The sequence below is a fragment of the Entelurus aequoreus genome, linkage group LG01 (assembly GCF_033978785.1).
Source record: "Entelurus aequoreus isolate RoL-2023_Sb linkage group LG01, RoL_Eaeq_v1.1, whole genome shotgun sequence".
NCBI lineage: Eukaryota > Metazoa > Chordata > Actinopteri > Syngnathiformes > Syngnathidae > Entelurus > Entelurus aequoreus.
In genome coordinates, this window is record NC_084731.1 from 26,904,414 (window position 1) to 26,925,107 (window position 20,694).

The 20,694-nt window shown below is 39.3% G+C and overlaps 1 protein-coding gene across 1 annotated transcript in view; it reads left to right on the forward strand.

Moving 5' to 3' along the window:
- The first annotated feature begins 326 nt into the window (after nucleotides 1-326).
- The window catches only part of LOC133650015 (dysbindin-like), a 32,620-nt gene continuing 12,252 nt past the window's right edge, over nucleotides 327-20,694 (forward strand). Inside the window, exons 1-2 of the mRNA XM_062046765.1 lie at nucleotides 327-359; nucleotides 2,282-2,553. Coding sequence (XP_061902749.1) covers nucleotides 2,502-2,553 — 52 coding nt within the window. The 5' untranslated portion in view covers nucleotides 327-359; nucleotides 2,282-2,501. The remainder of the gene's footprint in view (nucleotides 360-2,281; nucleotides 2,554-20,694) is intronic.

Consider the following 20,694-nt stretch of genomic DNA (forward strand, 5'->3'; position numbering starts at 1 on the left):
GGAGCCAGTGAAGGGACGCTAATATAGGGGTGATAAATGTCTTACATTATGCACACACCATAATACTACTCGTATGTTGAAGCACAGTACAATGAGTCACACCGCGGTGAGGGAAGTCCTGTTTTGGGGTTGTCTGGCAAACTTCCTCTTTTATATTGAAAATCTAATCCTCCTCTCGTTTCAGGCCACTTGCCCTTCCTCCTGTGTCACTGGTCTGATGTCTGTCCTGATTGCCTGATTGTGCCCACCTGTGTCACCCTCCCTCATGTGTATATAGTCCTCGTCTTCCCCGGTCTTGTTGCCAGAGTATATCGTCTTGTCGTGTACCGCCAGCCGTCTTCCACAGTCTCGTCCAAGTTGTTAAGTATTGCCTCGCCTTATTCCTTGATTTCTATGTACCCTCTGAAGAAGAGTGATATTGATTTGCCAAAGTTTTTTGGTCAGTTTTTTTTTTAGCTAATTTAATAGTGCTCTGCCTTCTTTTTCCCCTCCTCTTGGAGCTCTTTAATTTGTAGATTTTACTTATAGAGTAGTTTCGGTTTATAGCTTTTTGTCTCTTCCTCTTCGTGAGCGATTTTTCTTTTGTGTAGCTAATCATAGATTGTTGTTTTTGTTATTAGATCAGTGTAAATTTTGTTATGGAGTGATTTTCCGTTTATTGTTTTACGTCCTGCGCTACGTTTCTTTTTTTTATTCTAGTGTATCAAGTATAGAGTTTGTAGCCATTTGTTTATTCACTCCGTCTGACGAGAGTTCTTAGAAAACAGCAGAATAAAAGCCTGCATCAATCGTCCTCCGTCTGGAACTGAGTCCTCATTCTTGCCAAGACCTAACACAATCCATCAAGCGGTGCGGCTTCATAGTTTACCAAAGTTGTACTGAAACATTTTGATAGATTTTTGAGCGCCGTGTGTAATGTTCTATATTTTCAATGGAAAATATAAAATGTTGGTGTTGTTTAGAGTCATATTTTATGTGTGACTGCCATCATATTGCAGTCTACACGTATCTCTTATGTGTGACTGCCATCTACTGGTCACACTTATCATTTCACCATGTACCAAATAAAATAGCTTCAAGGTCGGTAAGCACGACCAAAATTATTCCGTACATTAGGTGCACCGGGGTATACGGCTAGCTGTCGAGTTTTCAGAAAATGAAAGGATTTTAAGTGCGTATAGTCTGAAAAATATGGTAATACAATTTGTGTTAATCCAAGTGTGATTAATCGGATGAAAAAAAAATCTAATAAAAACATAATTATCTTTTAAATAGCAACTTCTGTTTTTTGATCCATTTTTATGTTCCTGCTGTTTTTTGTTATATGAAATATGAAATGAAAATTAGGGATGTCCGATAATATCGGACTGCTGATATTATCGGCCGATAAATGCTTTAAAATGTAATATCGGAAATTATCGGTATCGGTTTCAAAAAGCAAAATGTATGACTTTTTAAAACGCCGCTGTGTGCACGGACGTAGGGGGAAGTACAGAGCGCCAATAAACCTTAAAGGCACTGCCTTTGCGTGCCGGCCCAATCACATAATATCTGCGGCTTTTCACACACACACACACAAGTGAATGCCAAGCATACTTGATCAACAGCCATACAGGTCACACTGAGGGTGACCGTATAAACAACTTTAACACTGTTTCAAATATGCGCCACACTGTGAACCCACACCAAACAAGAATGACAAACACATTTCGGGAGAACATCCGCACCGTAACACAACATAAACACAACAGAACAAATACCCAGAACCCCTTGCAGCCCTAACTCTTCCGGGATGCTACAATATACACCCCCGATACCCCACCCCCATCTCAACCCCCCCAACCCCGCCCACCTCAACCTCCTCATGCTCTCTCAGGGAGAGCATGTCCCAAATTCCAAGCTGCTGTTTTGAGGCATGTTAAAAAAAATAATGCACTTTGTGACTTCAATAATAAATATGGCAGTGCCATGTTGGCACTTTTTTCCATAATTTGAGTTGATTTATTTTGGAAGACCTTGTTACATTGTTTAATGCATCCAGCGGGGCATCACAACAAAATTAGGCATAATGTGTTAATTCCACGACTGTATATATCGGTATCGGTTGATATCGGAATCGGTAATTAAGAGTTGGACAATATCGGATATCGGCAAAAAAGCCATTATCAGACATCTCTAATTAAAACACACACTGACCAAGCATCCCCTTAGCATTTTCCACTAAAATCCTCTTCCTCAATCCTTTCCTTTCTCTCTCTCTCTCTCTTCCTCACTCCCTCAGCTCCTCCTCCCTGCATGTCCATTGGTCAGCCGGTCGACTCCACAAAGCCTCAAACTTGTTTGCTTTATCATCCGAGAGGCGCACAGTCCGCTGAGGGGAAAGCGGGGGAAAAAGCGGTGTTGGCGTGGGAGTCGGCATCAATTCCTGTGGGATGCAGAGAAGGTGTGAGATGATTGACAGTCTCTCTACAGAACTCTCACGGGGCTAACAGGACATCAACATGGACAACAAGAGCTCCTCGTCAGGCAACCTTCACAACAAACGCCGTCCCTGTAAGTCATTCTTTTAGCCTTCCAGGCTTTAGCAAACAGACTCATGTTTAATTTGTGTCTGCAACACATATTCTCAAACTGTAGTATGGGTACCACTAGTGGTACGCGGGCTCTATCTAGTGGTACGCCAAAGAATCACTTCAGTTAATATTGTTAACGGTTTTATTTCCTATATTCAAACACAGTGTTACTGTTTCAACTATGTGTAATGTTACAACTGCTGCCTTGTTTTTAATGAATACCTAGGACTACTACAATACTGCTTTTAATGTTGGTCTTTATGGTTGTACTTGGAGAGCCAAGTGTTTTCTGAGGTGGTACACACTAAAAAATGTTGGGTTAAAAAATAACCCAATTTTAACCCAACGGCTCAGAAAAGGACAAACCCCTTATTTGAGTTATTTTAACTCAACATTTTGGCTTAATTTTTTCAACCCAACTTTTGCATTTAATTATTTAATCAAAAAGTTGATAAATTAATGTTGGATTATTCCCCACCAAACTGTTGGGTTGAATTGTTTAACCCAAAAGTTGAGTTATGCTATCTCAATGCCGGGTGATTGTAAATAATGTTAATGAGATTAATCCTTAATACAATTCCCCTCAAGCAAAAAGTACCTTTTTTAATAAAAAAGAAAAGCCTTTTAGCCAAAAATGCGTTACTAATTGAAAAACAACCCAATAATCGTTCATAGTTTTGAAAACCCAGAAATTGAGTTAAAATAATACCCTTATAACCCAAAAAATGGATTGCTCTTCATAAAAAGAACTCAAAAATTTAACCCAACACTTGCAACTCAGAAATTGGGTTATTAAAATAACCCAGTATTTTTGTGTGTGTCCACACTAAAAAATGTTGGGTTAAAAAAAAAATCAAATTTCAACCCAACGGCTCAGAAAAGGACGAACCCCTTATTTGAGTTATTTTAACTCAACATTTTGGGTTAATTTTTTCAACCCAACTTTTGCGTTTAATTATTTAACCAAAAAGGTGATAACTTAATGTTGGATTATTCCCCACCAAACTGTTGGGTTGAATTATTTAACCCAAAAGTTGAGTTATGCTATCTCAATGCCGGGTGATTGTAAATAATGTTAATGAGATTAATCCTTAATACAATTCCCCTCAAGAAAAAAGTACCTTTTTAATAAAAATAAAAAGCCTTTCAGCCAAAAATGTGTTACTCATTGAAAAACAACCCAATAATTGTTCATAGTTTTGAAAACCCAGAATTTGAGTTAAAATAGTACCCTTATAACCCAAAAAATGGATTGCTCTAAATGAAAAGAACTCAAAATTTTAACCCAACACTTGCAACTCAGAAATTGGGTTATTAAAATAACCCAGTATTTTTTTTGTGTATACACACTAAAAAAATGTTGGATTAAAAAAATAACCCAGTTTTAACCCAACGGCTCCGAAAAGGACGAACCCCTTATTTGAGTTATTTTAACTCAAAATTTTGGGTTAATTCTTTCAACCCAACTTTTCCGTTGAATTATTTAACCAAAAAGTTGATAAATGAATGTTGGTTTATTCCCCACCAAACTATTGGGTTGAATTGCTCTTCATAAAAAGAACTAAAAAATGTAACCCAACACTTGCAACTCATAATTGGGTTATTAAAATTACCCAGTATTTTTTTGTGTATACACACAAAAAAAATTTGGGTTAAAAAAAACAACCCAATCTTAACCCAACTGCTGGTTCATAAAAGAACGAACCCCTTATTTGAGTTCTTTTAACTCAACATTTTGGGTTCATTTTTTCAACCCAACGTTTGCGTTGAATTATTTAACCAAAAAGTTGAGTTATGATAACTTAGTGTTGGGTTATTCCCCACCAAACTATTGCGTTGATCTGTTTAACCCAAAAGTTGAGTTATGCAAACTCAATGTCGGGTGATTGTAAATAATGTTAATGAGATTAATCCATAATAAAATTCCCTTCAAGATAAAAGTAACTTTTTAATAAAAAAAGCCTTTTACCCTAAAACAACCCAAAAATGGTTCATCATTTTGAAAACCCAGAAACTGAGTTAAAACAATACCCTTTCAACCCAAAAAATGGATTGCTCTTCATAAAAATAACTCCAAAATGTAACCCAACACTGGCAACTCATAAATTGGGTTATCAAAATAACCCAGCATTTTTTAGTGTGTACTTGGTGAAAAAAGTTTGAGAACCACCGGTCTACAAATTTTGCATATGTAAGACACCAGAGTTCAACTTGAGTGACGACAACTTAAAAAGTCTGGTACATCATCTACATTATTTAGAGCTATATGCAGTATGTGTGTGTGTACGTTTTTTAATTTTTTTTTTAAGGTCTGATGGATATTATGTGAGGCAGCGTGACAGCTCATCTGCTGCGTTGAACAGTCGCAGCTGTGTTGACGCTTCTTGAAGCGACTGCACTCACAGCCAGAATCAGACAGGAATGTTGACTCATCAGTCTGAGTAATGTTCACTAATTCCATCTGAATAGGTCATACTTACTTGTGCAAGTACAAGAAGAATGCAGTCGCCCCCCACTCCAAACACGTTCACATTAGTGTTGTCCTGATACCAATATTTTGGTACCGGTACCAAAATTACTTTGATACTTTTCGGTACTTTTCGATACTTTTCTAAATAAAGGGGACCACAAAAAATTGCATTATTGGCTTTATTTTAACAACAAATCTTATGGTACATTAAACATATGTTTCTTATTGCAAGTTTGTCCTTAAATAAAATAGTGAACATACAAGACAACTTGACTTTTAGTAGTAAGTAAGCAAACACAGGCTCCTAATTAGTCTGCTGACGTATTTTGTCAAAATGACTAAGGACAAGCGGTAGAAAATGAATTTTAAATCTACTTGTTCATTTACTGTTAATATCTGCTTACTTTCTCTCTTAACATGTTCTAGCTACACTTCTGTTAAAATGTAATAATCACTTATTCTTCTGTTGTTTGGGTGCTTTACATTAGTTTTGGATGATACCACAAATTTGGGTATCAATCCGATACCAAGTAGTTACAGGATCCTACATTGGTCATATCCAAAGTCCTCATGTGTCCAGGGACATATTTCCTGAGTTTATAAACCAGTGGTTATTAACCTGGGTTCGATCGAATTATAGAGGTTAGGTGAGTCGGCCTCAGGGGTTCGGCGGAGCCTCCACCGCGGAGGTCAAGACACACCCGACTCATCGTGTAAATAAAAACTTCTCCCTATCGGCGTATTATGGATACCACCAAACAATGTTCCCTCTACTTTTCCATCTGATTTGCAGGTGTGTAATGTGTTGTGAGTTCATGCACTTTGTTTTGTTCTTTGAAAAAGGTGATGTTCATGCACGGTTCATGTTGTGCACCAGTAAAAAAAAAATGTAACTTTGTCATGAATTTGAAAAAATTAATAATTGTATTTTTCACTAAAGAAGAGTTCGGTGAATGCGCATATGAAACTGGTGGGGTTCGGTACCTTCAACAAGGTTAAGAACCACTGTTATAAACATAATACAAAAACAAAACAAACGAAAGATGTTGTGATGCCAAAAAATATCAACGTAATCATAGTAGTATTGACTAGATACGTTCCTGTACTTGGTATCATTACAGTGCATGTCAGGTGTAGAGCCCCCAATGGCGTTTGTTTACATTTTGACGCCAGTGAGCTACGGTGTGTAGTGAAGCATGTTTAGCTATTCCTCGTCCTGCAGGGATGATACTTGTAAAAAAATGTACTTTATTTGTCGCCATGGAGGCCAGGATTAGTGATTTAGAAGTAGCTAAAACACTGCCGACTGCGAATGGACGCTGGCCACTAGCTAGCTAGCCATGTCTTAAAGCACCTCTTCCGGTGGGCGTTTCAGTGTTATAACTTCACCTTTATCGTTAGTTTTTAAGCCAAAACGCTTCCGTTCTCCCTTTTCTGTCTACAGACTGTGTCTGCTTGTAAGTACTTCGTGATTGTGTGCCGCCGAACATGCTCGTCTGCTCGTAAACCAGCAATGACACGACGTGACGACAACGGGGGCGTGGGGGCCCGGTACTTTTCAGAGGCGGTATAATACCGAATATGATTCATTAGTATCGCGGTACTATACTAATACCGGTATACCGTACAACCCTAGTTCACACACAGCCATGAATCTCCACTCCAAACAAGGACCTCTTATTTCTAATAAGATGAGGTGCCATCAGAGTGCAGGTTTTGTTTCTCAAACACCTGAGAGTGAGCGGTGAGATCAGGGAGCGATTACACCGGACTAAAAAGGATCAGGCTGTGACTCCAGGGAAGCCGTCAGCCATCTGTCGCTCCTCAAGTCCCGACTGCTGTATGTCTTGATTACTGTGGGAACTCGCCATAGAGCGGCACGTTGGCGTAAAGCTCTCTCACCAGCTGTTGTAAGCATGATTTATGGCAGGGGTCACCAACGCGGTGCCCGCGGGCACCAGGTAGCCCGCCGGCCTGTTCTAAAAATAGCTCAAATAGCAGCACTTACCAGTGAGCTGCCTCTATTTTTTAAATTTTATTTATTTACTAGCAATCTGGTCTCGCTTTGCCCGACATTTGTAATTCTAAGAGAGACAAAACTCAAATAGAATTTGAAAATCCAAGAAAATATTTTAAAGACTTGGTCTTCACTTGTTTAAATAAATTCATTAATTGTTTTACTTTGCTTCTTATAACTTTCAGAAAGACAAATTTAGAGAAAAAATACAACCTTAAAAATGATTTTAGGATTTTTAAACACATATACCTTTTTACCTTTTAAATTCCTTCCTCTTCTTTCCTGACAATTTAAATCAATGTTCAAGTAAATGTATTTTTTTTATTGTAAAGAATAATAAATAAATTGTAATTTAATTCTTCATTTTGGCTTCTGTTTTTTCGACGAAGAATATTTGTGAAATATTTCTTCAAACTTATTATGATTAAAATTCAAAAAAAGTATTCTAGCAAATCTAGAAAATCTGTAGAATCAAATTTCAATCTTGTTTCAAAGTCTTTTGAATTTATTTTAAAATTTTTGTTCTGGAAAATCTAGAAGAAATAATGATTTGTCTTTGTTAGAAATATAGCTTGGTCCAATTTGTTATATATTCTTACAAAGTGTAGATTGGATTTTAACCTATTTAAAACATGTCATCAAAATTCTAAAATTAATCTTAATCAGGAAAAATTACTAATGATGTTCTATAAATTATTTTTTTAAGTTTTTGTCTTCTTTTTTTCGGTTGAATTTAGAATTTTAAAAATTCGAAATTGAAGATAAACTATGTTTCAAAATTTAATTGTCATTTTTTTCGTGTTTTCTCCTCTTTTAAACCGTTCAATTAAGTGTAAATATCATTAATTATTAACAATAACATAGAGTTAAAGGTAAATTGAGCAAATTGGCTATTTCTGGCAATTTATTTAAGTGTGTATCAAAATGGTAGCCCTTCGCATTAATCAGTACCCTAGAAGTAGCTCTTGGTTTCAAAAAGGTTGGTGACCCCTGATTTATGGTATGATGTCAGGGGGTAAGGATTGGTTTTAGCAGACGTTCGTATTCTTGGTGTCTTCATGTTTACCGTCTGGTCTACTTGAGCTGATTCATTTCTACTTATCCACCAGCACAATGGATTTGAACTTCCATTCAGTGGTGACAAACCTTATTATTCCAGGAGATTTCATAAAGATGCTGCCCAAAACCACCTTTATAGTCACTGGTGCCGTCTTCACCGACTTGAGTTGAAAATCACTCATCAGTAAGGCTATGTCTACACTAAGCCGGATAACCCCTTAAACAAATAAGTATTCAGCCTAAGCCCCGTTTCGGCCACACTATATCATCGTTTAAGGTTCCCCTCCTTGGATAATTTTTTTCACTGGTAAGTGCGCCGTGTATTTCTTGAATCTCCGGCTCTTAGCTTTGTATGGACTCATTGATCGTTTACAAACTGAGTTCGGAGAGGAAGTGACGCCAGAAAGACCGCGTTCCACACAGGGAGTGACGTCAGAAAGAACGCACCACAGCCAGCTTCATAATAAAGTGGTTTTGTAACCACAACACTGGATATTGTTCAGATAAGTTAAATTTAAGAACAGGAACACCAAACCTACCGTCAAGCATGGTGGTGGTAGTATTATGCTCTGGGCCTGTTTTGTTAATGAAACTGGTGCTTTACAGAGAATAAATGGGACAATGAAAAAGGAGGATAACCTCCAAATTCTTCAGGACAACCTAACATCATCAGCCCGGAGGTTGGGTTTTGACCATGTGTGTGTGTGTGCGTGTGTGTGTGTGTGTGTTTATACGTGTATGTGTGTGTGTGTGTATATATATATATATATATATATATATATATATATATATATATATATATATATATATATATATATATATATATATATATATATATATATATACATATACACTAAATTGACCCTAGTGTGTGAATGTGAGTGTGAATGTTGTCTGTTTATCTGTGTTGGCCCTGCGATGAGGTGGCGACTTGTCCAGGGTGTACCCCGCCTTCCGCCCGATTGTAGCTGAGATAGGCTCCAGCACCCCCGCGACCCCGAAGGGAATAAGCGGTAGAAATTGGATGGATGGATGGATGGATATATATATATATATATATATATATATATATATATATATATGTATGTATGTATGTATGTATGTATGTATGTATGTATGTATGTATGTATGTATGTATGTATGTATGTATGTATGTATGTATGTATGTATGTATGTATGTATGTATGTATGTATGTATGTGTGTGTGTGTGTGTGTGTATATACACAAGTGTAGTGTATGTATGTATATATATATATATATATATATATATATATATATATATATATATATATATATATATATATATATATATATATATATATATGTGAGTGTGAATGTTGTCTGTCTATCTGTGTTGGCTCTACGATGAAGTGGTGACTTGTCCAGGGTGTACCTCGCCTTCCGCCCGATTGTAGCTGAGATAGGCTCCAGCGCCCCCCGCGACCCCGAAGGGAATAAGCGGTAATGAATGGATGGATGGATATATATATGTATGTATGTATGTATGTGTGTGTGTGTGTGTGTGTATATATATATATATATATATATATATATATATATATATATATATATATATATATATATATATATATATATATATATATATATATATATATATATATTTCCAGGGTGTACCCCGCCTTCCGCCCGATTGTAGCTGAGATAGGCTCCAGCGCCCCCCGCGACCCCGAAGGGAATAAGCGGTAGAAAATGGATGGATGGATGGATGGATATATATATGTATGTATGTATGTATGTATGTATGTATGTGTGTGTGTGTGTGTGTGTGTGTATATATATATATATATATATATATATTTCCAGGGTGTACCCCGCCTTCCGCCCGATTGTAGCTGAGATAGGCTCCAGCGCCCCCCGCGACCCCGAAGGGAATAAGCGGTAGAAAATGGATGGATGGATGGATGGATAAATATATATATATATATATATATATATATATATATATATATATATATATATATATATATATATATATATATATATATATATATATATATATATATATATATATATATATGTATATATGTATATATATATATATATATATATGTATATATTACGGTCACAATTAAAAGTTTACATACACTTGTAAAGAACACAATGTCATGGCGGTCTTGAGTTTCCAATAATTTCTACAACTCTTATTTTTTTGTGATAGAATGATTGGAGCACATACTTCTTGGTCACAAAAAACATTCATGAAGTTCGGTTCTTTTATGAATTTTTTATGGTAAAGGAATGGCTTAAATCAGGCTAGAATTAAGGTTTTAGAAACTTAAACGTGTGGACAATGCTGAAGAAACAAGTCAATGTCAGAAAACCAACACATTTAGCTGAACTGCACCAATTTTGTTAAGAGGAGTGGTCAACAATTCAACCAGAAGCTTGCCAGAAGCTTGTGGATGGCTACTAAGAAGCGCCTTATTGCAGTGAAACTTGCCAAAAGACATGTAACCAAAACTTTTGACCACGACTGTATGTATGTGTGTATGTATGTATGTGTGTAACTGTAGGTTGTGTACATTTATTTCCATATCCACACTCAATTGCACAGGTCAAATTTGTAATTTAATGATGTCTTGTATATTGCTGCTGGATGCCTTATCTACCGTATCTATGCCGTATCTATCTACGTACCTCTCTATACGGTAGATAAGGCATCCAGCAGCAGTATACAAGACATAATAATTAAATTACAAATTTGACCTGTGCAATTGAGTGTGGATATGGAAATAAATGTACACAACCAACAGAATATATTTGCAATTTGGTTCAAGGATAAAGCATTAAGTGTCCAGACAACAGGATGCAGACATTACAATCACCAACTATCGAGACTGACTCTTAGGAGAGCAGTGCAGTTTAGAAGTAGAGTAGAAAAAATAAAAACTAATAAGAAATAAAGAATACAACTGAGAAAATGAGTCACTGTGTGCTTTTCCCATGTGGTGTTGTACAGTCTTATGGCCAAGGGGACAAAAGACTTCTGAAGCTTGTTCGTGGAGCTCTATCTATCTATCTATCTATCTATCTATCTATCTATCTATCTATCTATCTATCTATCTATCTATCTATCTATCTATCTATCTATCTATCTATCTATCTATCTATCTATCTATCTATCTATCTATCTAGGTAGATAGATAGAATACAGTATATTTGCATGTACGGTGGTACCTCTGCCTAGTTCACAAGTTTTTCGGTATACAAAAACTACGAGGTATAGGAAGTACAAGACTAGACTAGGACTAGATTTGACCATTCTAAGTCTATGAGCGTGAACTGATGAAGCCTACTTGGATGTGAGGCGAAACGTCTTCTAAGACAAACCAAACAGTTCAGTTGAATTTGACTGAATGCCCTGAGATTACATTGACATGGATGAATGAGAACATCCATATCCATAGACGTGTCGAAAGAACAAATTAAACTTGTACCCTGAGGTACTACTGCTAGCGTCGCCATCGAAGCTAACTCGGCTACCGGCTCATCTCAGCTCAAGCTCACCTGTGCTCCAGCGATCGGCGGCTCGGCGGAGGACTTCGCCCCGTTCATCGACACGGTCGGAGGCTCGGCGGCGGCGGTGGAGGACGACCCGGTCATCGGAGAAGGCAGCGACTCAGCGGCGGTGAACGACGCGGCGGCTGCGGTGGACGGCGACCCAGACATCAGTGATTGCGGGGAACTGCACGAGATGGCGGGGGTCCATGCGGCCTCTCCCCGGTCCCAGACGGTCAAGGACGCGGCATACACAGGATTTAGAGGCGCCTTTACACAAACATTATCGTTATTCTCTTTCTCTTTGTCTTCAAAAAAGCCCGCCAAAAGGAAACCCAACCCCACCCCCAGCAACCCTACCTGGCCTCCCCCTCTCCCGCTCTCCAACTCCGCCCCTCCCCCTCCCTCTCACTCCCCCTTCACCTGGAGGACGATCAATATGCCTCTCTCTCTCTCTCTCTCTCCTGTCTCTCCTTGCTCTTCAACTTCAACAGCAATAATAACCAACAATTTTTCTGGTCAGTACCACAACACAGCGGACTCTGATGCTCTTTTTGGTTCCAGTGGACTACACATCATCCACCTTAATGTGAACAGCCTCTCTGGAGCCAAACTTGACCAAATCAGAGAAATGTTCCTCAACACGAAGGTAAAAATCTTGTGTTTCTCTGAAACCAAATTTGATCAAAATATTTCTGACTCAGAGATAGAAATACAAAACTTTTTGGTTATCAGAAAGGATAGGAATAAACACGGTGGGGGCGTTTGTATGTATATTCACCAGGATATTAAATACATAACTTGCACTGATCTTAACCACAATGACCTGGAATCTGTGTGGGCGGAAATCAAATTTAAAAACGCTAAGCCGGTACTAATAGGGACTGTTTATAGACCCCCTAATCAGAGTGATTTCTATGGGGCTTTGGAAGAATGCTTGGCAGGGACAGACAACATGGAGAAAATTATAACTGGGGATCTGAACACAGATATTCAACGCAAAGATGCGCCTGTCTTCAGATCCTTCAGCAAGTTTTGTAATCTGCACGGTCTTTCCCAGCTAATAGCGCTACCCACAAGGGTGTGTGATTCCACCCAATCAACCATAGATCTCATTCTCACTTCAGACCGGCCTAAAATAAAAAATAGTGGGGTCATGATCATGGTGGTTTTAGCAACCACTATCTAACCTTCTGCACCCGTAAAATAGCCAAACCTAAAGCCAATGGCCACATAACAGCCCAATCCAGATCCCTCAAAAAATACTCCAATGACAATTTCAATTTAAAATTAGATGAGTGGGACTGGTCCCCTGTGCTCGCGAGCAACCTGGTCGATGTTGCTTGGGATCGCTTCAAAACGGCGTTCCTAAAGATACTAAATGACATGGCTCCCGTGAAAACAGTCAGGATCAAAGCCCGCTCGGAACCATGGATAAATCCGGACCTATTAGCTGCCATAAAAGACAGAGACAGGAAATACTCTGAATACCAAAAATGTAGAACAGAAGTAGATAAACAACCCAATAATATCAACCTCAAATTACTCCTTTCAACTCTCAAAAAGCAATGCAATAAATTAAGAAATAAGTCAACCAACCTGACTAAATCCTTAAAAAAAAATTACATTAACGACAAAATAGAGGAAAACACAAATAAGCCACGTGAGCTCTGGAAAATTCTCAACAACCAGCTTCCTGGTTGCAGCCAGAAACTTAAAACAAGACTCACCAACATCAGCATCAAGGAGGGTCTCCCTCATTACAGACAAAATGGAGGTAGCTAGCAGACTTAACATCTTTTTCACCAGCATAGCCGCAACTCTTGTCAACAAGCTGTCCCACCACTCTGGTCGCTTTGGTGTAGAACACATTAAAGCCTTCTACAGAAAGCTAGGAGTATCCAACGATGATTTCAAATTACAAATGGTCACAGCTGATGAGGTGTTTAAAAAATTGAGCGCGCTCCACCCTAACAAGGCCACCGGCCTTGATAATATTCCCTCCAGATTCCTCAGGGACTCTGCCTCCATCATTGCCCCGATCATCACGCACATAATAAACCTATCAATTACACAAGACCAAGTACCAAAAGATTTTAAGATAGCAAGAGTAACTCCCCTCTTTAAAAAAGGAAGCACATTGGAACCTGGCAACTACCGACCTGTTTCTATTCTCAGTTCCGTTTCGAAAGTAATGGAGAAAATAGTTTATGAACAGGTCGATAGTTACCTTGCCACTAATAAACTCATGTACAAATTCCAATCCGGCTTCAGAACTAACCACTCCACTGACACATGCCTTCTCTATCTGACCGACCACATCAAACATGAGGTGGACGCGGGCAAATACTGCGGCATGGTCATGCTGGACCTTCAGAAGGCCTTTGACACCGTTAACCACGCTATACTGTTGGATAAGCTCAGAGCAATCGGATTTTACAAAACCTCATGGAGCTGGATGCAATCTTACTTGGAGGGGAGGGAGCAGGTGGTAGAGGTGAACGGCACTGTGTCCCCCCCCCCCCCCCCCCTCTCGGTGAGCTGTGGAGTCCCCCAAGGCAGTATATTGGGACCTTTACTGTTCCTAATATACATAAACGACATGTCATCGGCATGCGACTGTGAATTGTTTTTGTTTGCGGATGACTCTGCCTTGCTGGTATCCGGCAAGGACAAGTCACAGGTGGAGAAAATCCTCAGTGCTGAGCTCTGTAGAACTTGCACCTGGCTCGCTGACAACAAGCTATCCATACACATGGGTAAAACAGAATCCATCCTGTTTGGGTCCCACATCAAACTTAAGAAAGTCAATGACTTCACCATAAAAGTAGGTGACATTATTATCACCAGGAAAGATGAGGTCACCTACCTAGGTTCCATTCTAGAGGCTAACTAACCTTTCCTGTGATAAAATGGCAACCAAGGTAATCAAAAAGGTTAACCGAAACGAACGAGATTTCTCTACAGAATTTCCTCTCTGGTCAACAAAAGCACCTTGAGGATTCTGGCGGGAACTCTCGTTCAACCCTTTTTCGATTACGCATGCACTTCCTGGTACCCTAGCACCTCCAAAACCCTCAAATCTAAACTCCAAACATCTCAGAACAAGCTAGTCAGGTTACTTCTAGACCTCCACCCCAGATCCCACCTCACTCCTACCCACTTCTCTAAAGTGGGCTGGCTCAAGGTGGAGGACAGAGTTAAACAACTTGCACTGAGCCTAGTCTATAAAATCCGCTACACCTCCCTGATACCGAAGTACATGTCAAACTACTTCCTTAACGTAAATGACCGCCATAACCACAACACCAGGGGGAGCTCCACTAACCACGTTAAACCCAGATTCCGAACTAACAAAGGTTCTACTTACATTCTCTTTCTATGCCACATCAATGTGGAATGCGCTCCCAACAGGTATAAAAGAAAGGGCATCTCTATCCTCCTTCAAAACCGCAATAAAAGTTCACCTCCAGGCAGCTACAACCCTAAACTAACACCCTCCCCGGATTGCTAATAATCAAATGTAAACAATCAAATGCAGATACTTTTTCTTTTTGTTATGCCTTCTGATCTCTCTCTCTCTCTCTCTCTCTCTCTCTCTCTCTCTCTCTCTCTCTCTCTCTCTCTCTCTCTCTCTATGTCCACTACTTGATGTCCATACCCCCCCCCCCCCCCACACCCCTGATTGTAAATAATGTAAATAATTCAATGTGATTATCTTATGTGATGCCTGTATTATGATGATAGTATATATGATAGTATATATCTGTATCATGAATTAATTTAAGTGGACCCCGACATAAACAAGTTGAAAAACTTATTCGGGTGTTACCATTTAGTGGTCAATTGTACGGAATATGTACTTCACTGTGCAACCTACTAATAAAAGTCTCAATCAATCAGGTGCCACTGTATTGGGCCATTGGGGAACCGATGTTTGCTGACAGAAATACTATCCCTATATTCTGGTGTACCTAAATTAACAAATCTATCTGGATAAAGGGATTTGTAAACACAGCTAACAACAAGATGTGTCAGCAGATAAATCCTGTGGCTTATAGAGGGGCAGTGGGGCCAGACACTGACCTACAAACAGTCCTATTGTTAGCGTGGACGTGATGAAGGGAAATACATGGTTAACAGTGGCACGATTGTTTGGCTGACAAACTGTGCTGCATGATTCTGGAATAAACAGCACCCATCAAAGGTTTGGACACACTTTCCCATGCTATTGAATGAAAATCTGTGTCCTTACTTGACAGATACTGTACTTTATCCTGGAAAGGAGCCACCAGATCCATTAGCTGTATTGCCCAAAAGAATAGTTGTGTGTGTGTTGTTATAGAGCAGGGGTCTGCAACCTTTACTATCAAAAGAAACATTGGTAACACTTTAGTATGGGGAGCATATTCACCATTAATTAGTTGCTTATTAACATGCAAATTAGTAACATATTGGCTCTTAGTCATTATTAAGTACTTATAAATGCCTTATTCTGCATGGACTTATTAAACAACCAGTAAGCCATTAACTAAGAGTCTTCCCTCAATAACCTCAGAAGTATTGCTTATTAGTAACTCTAGCACCAACTAACCCTTATATGTTCCCCTAGTGTCCAAATAACTCTACATTAAGTCTTTGTTACTTAGAATATGTTCCCCATACTAAAGTGTTACCGAAACATTTTGCTGCCGACTGCACCAAAGAAAAATAGTATAGAGCCGCAAAACGTAACTCAGCTGATAAACATTCAAACGTTTTCATTTTTAAATTTTTTATGTCCCAGGAAAAACAATCTGTCCATGTGAAATTAAACTCATTTTTTTATTTTTTGCCAAGTATTCATAGTTAGCTTACCCAAGTAGTTGCACACTCCAGAAGCTGAGCTAAACACACAGCAGCGTTGGGCAGTAGCTCGCTACATGTAGCAAAGCTACGTAGCTTAACTACATTCCCCAGTAGCTTGGCAGTAGTTTCGCTACTTTTTAAACAGGTAGCGATTTCCGTAGCTTAGCTATTTTTAGACCCGTGTAGCAGGTAGCTTAGCTACAAAGCTACAAGCCGCAAAAGAAGAGAGAGGGAGAAGAGAACGAGAAAATAAAGAGAGAAACTCTACAAGCAGGGGAAAAAGATACATGGGAAATATCCATGACGAATGTGTGGAAGTTGCGTCAGACACGGCACAGGAGCCAAGCGTGCAGGTTTTAACGAGGTTTTAATAAACATAGGTTTTTAACAAAACCTATGTTTTGAGCGACTTTTCAGCCACGTCCGTATCCTCTCACCCCTCCTGCTCCCGGCCGCTTACTGTTAAAGACAACAGATGATTAGATTAACACGTACCACCTGTGAAATCTAATCACCTGCCAGCTGTGTCTCGCCGTCAGCACTGCCATGCCCTCGTCTGATGGTGGTAAAGAGACATCCGACTTATTGTGTAAATAAAAACTTCTCCCTATCAGCGTATTATGGATACCCCCAAACAATGTTCCCTCTAATTTTCCGTCTGATTTGCAGGTTTTTTGATTGATCGATTGAAACTTTTACTAGTAGATTGCAAAGGAAGAGAATACATTATATGAAACAGTACAGTACATATTCCGTACAATTGACCACTAAATGGTAACACCCGAATACATTTTTCAACTTGTTTAAGTCGGGGTCCACGTTAATCAATTCATGGTAATGTGTGTAAGGTGTGTAATTTGTTGTGAGTTCATGCACGGTGTTGGTTTTGTTCTTTGAACAAGGTGATATTCATGCACAGTTAATTTTGTGCACGAGTAAAAAAACATATAACTTTTTCTTGAATTGAAAAAACATTTTATTTTTCACTAAAGAAGGGTTCGGTGAATGCGCATATGAAACTGGTGGGGTTCGGTACCTCCAAAAAGGTTAAGAACCATTGATCTAGAGAGAGAATGATACAACTACACAAAGCAACTACAGTACACAGGATCGCATCCGATCTTTAAAACCTGAAATAATTTAATATGTTACTGTATATGTCAGCAGCCAGAAGAGCAGCCTTTGTAACAAGTATTCTGTTTAGAAATGGTTCTATTTGATGTTTATGCCAAATAATGTTGTGGTATATTTTAAATAAAATCCTGCAATATGTAGGCTACTGCAATATAGATTCCCACCCCTCCTTTGGATGTTAAAAAGGCTACTCGGACTCTGGCAGTAATGTTGTTAACCCACGCAAGTGTAACCGTTACATGAGCAGTACAGCTGTGTGCCTGCTTGCTTTCAGCGGAATGTAGGTAGTGCATTCAAAATATTTTTTTTGTTCGTAGTTTGGATTAGTCGATTATTCTAAAAAATTGTCGAAAGATCAGTCTTTAGAAAAATCAGCCGTTAGTGACGGCACTAACTAAACCAAGGTGTTGCTCTTCCACTCCTCATGACCACTGAGGATTTTTTACCGCCTTTGCAAGGAGACAGCACCACTAATGAGCAGTTGTTACATCCCACTGCTGCTGCACAGGAAAGTACACACGGTTTCTTGTGGTAAAAATAGCAAGAGAACCTGTTTTACTAATGCATGGTTACTTCACTTTACCTGTCTCTGTACAGGCATGTAAACGTTGCTAATTACTGGCTAACATTGACAGTATCAAATTACCTTTTTATTCATGGCATGCTGTATTCGAGTTCCTGCACCATTCCATTAACCCACGTTGTGCTATTGTGTTGAATGTGCTTTGAATGGAGAAAAGTAAAGTACTTCTATAGCAGGGATGGGCAATTAATTTTTACCGGGGGCCGCATGAGCAACCCGAGCACTGCTGGAGGGCCACATCGACAATATTTCAATTAAATTTTGCTCAATATTATTTTTGATATATACCGTAAGATAAATAATAATAATAATAATTAATAATAATAATAATACTTTCATTTCACCTAACTTAACTTTATACCAAAAGCACTTCTTTGGAAATCATTTGTACCCCTTTCAGAGATCACATTTAGTTCCCCTTAAACCTCCTCATGTTGCACAATGAAATGTAAGCATAGGATGAAGTGTGCATTCCTGTAACTTTCTGTAGTAACAGCATTCCATGATTAATATAAATAAATTAACATTAATAATAAATGACAGTAAAATAAGCACATGTAAGACTGAGGAGTCATAGTGTAACTTTGTGTGGTGTTTTTTTTTAGTTGTCCGACTTTTTGTGTGGCCATAAACGCACCAGTGGTTTAGAGGTATGCGTATTGGTGACAGATGACAAGTTGGTTTTGGCCTGGTTTGTACGGCAGAAAATGACTAGTTTTTCGAGATAGAAGTGTTTTACTCATGTTTTTGGTGTGGTTATGGCCGAATATAAACAGTTTTGCTCAATAAAATGATCGATATAATTTCTGGCCTCGAAGCATCTCGATAGACGTTACAATAATTGAACGGTGTTGACGAACACCGTTAGGGCCGCTTGTTGTCACTGTCACTCAGAGTTGCATTGCAAAATTACACAGAATAAATGTGTTTATTTTGTTTAGAATTCAGATGGGTTTGATTTGGTGTGCGGCATATATTTGCTGTGCGCAGAGGACGCTTGAGCAGTGCGCAATTGCGCAGGCGCGCACCTTAGAGGGAACGTTGCTTGGCAGTCCATGTCTTGTGGAAAACACGGCATTCCTCATCAACTTTTCTCTTTTTAGCGTCTCGGGTGTAAACCGTGCATCACTTGTCGCTGTGCACCTTCACTCATAGGTTACACACGGACATACGCCCATAAATAACACTTTTCAAAATAAAAGCAGCACAGTTGTATTGCGCGCACGACATAGATGTTTTTTCAACTTTATTTTGTAATTTGTGATTGCAGCTGTTCACATTCACTCACAATCACGCACGCGCATACGTCCTCACGGAAGTAATACAAATAACGCTTTTCAAAACAAAAGCAGCACCGTTGTATTGCACACTCGACATAGATACTTTTTAAAATTTATTTTGTAATTTATGATTGGCCTCACGCGGGCTGGAAAGGGACGCACATAGGGCCGGATGTGGCCCGCGGGCCGCAGAATGCCCAGGTCTGGTCTATATGTTAGCCGTTATTGACATATTTATTTGCTTCAATCACAAACACCACAGTAATTGCTGTAGCACTGATTATCCTAGGAATGACAGTTTGTACAAAGCCGTGTAACTATTTGACTCGATCTATTTGTATTAGGACGATCTCATATGAAAAACCCTGATGTCTTTTGTCTCAGCATTCAAGGGCTTAACAGGATAGAACGTTTCACATGTGGCTGCCTGTCTCAAGTTTACAGAGAGAGTGAAGCTTCTCTGCTTCTGGGGTCTAAAGCAAGTCGATCATCTGGGCAGGCAGTTTTCCAGCCTGACCTTCCTTCTCCTTGTCACAGGGGAGTCAATCTGTGAGCTCACTTATTCATTTGACACAGAGATGAGTTAATGGCAGCCTGTGGGCGACAGTGAGGCCTAACATCCCTACATTTAGCCTCCGGATCAATGCGTTGCCTCTGCTGTTTGTGCAGTTGGCACAGCGGCTTCAGGGTCCCGTCCTTGAAAATGGTCGAGGCACATTGTGGAGTGACCTCACTGTTTACACTCACATATGTAATTATTAAGAAGGCAATGAATGAAGTTTTTGTCATCAAGTGAACATGATGCATTGTTTGGACTGTCATGGTGATGCTTCATCATGTGCCTCTACTCAAGAGCAAACAGAACGGTTTAGAATCTGCAAGTATCTACTGTGAAAGTCAAACAAAAGTCTTAAGAGGTTAGATGTATTTACGCTCCACTACACCCTAAGTGGTTTCCTGTAACTTGGATCATGTCTAAGCAGTACGGGTCAGCCCCCTTTCCCTCAGAGCTGTGCTTTTATGCATCTCTGAATAGACTTCAGAGTGGATGTCAGTCCTTCTGTGGGAAGACAGAATGTCACGCAGGCACGTCCGGCCGCACACTGTTCCTGTACCTCTGTTTTTCTGCTTGTTCCTGTCACTCCGCATTTCCAGCTGGTCCTGAGCCCTCGTCTATGACCTTTTTCTTTCTTAACTCCCAACAGGGGAG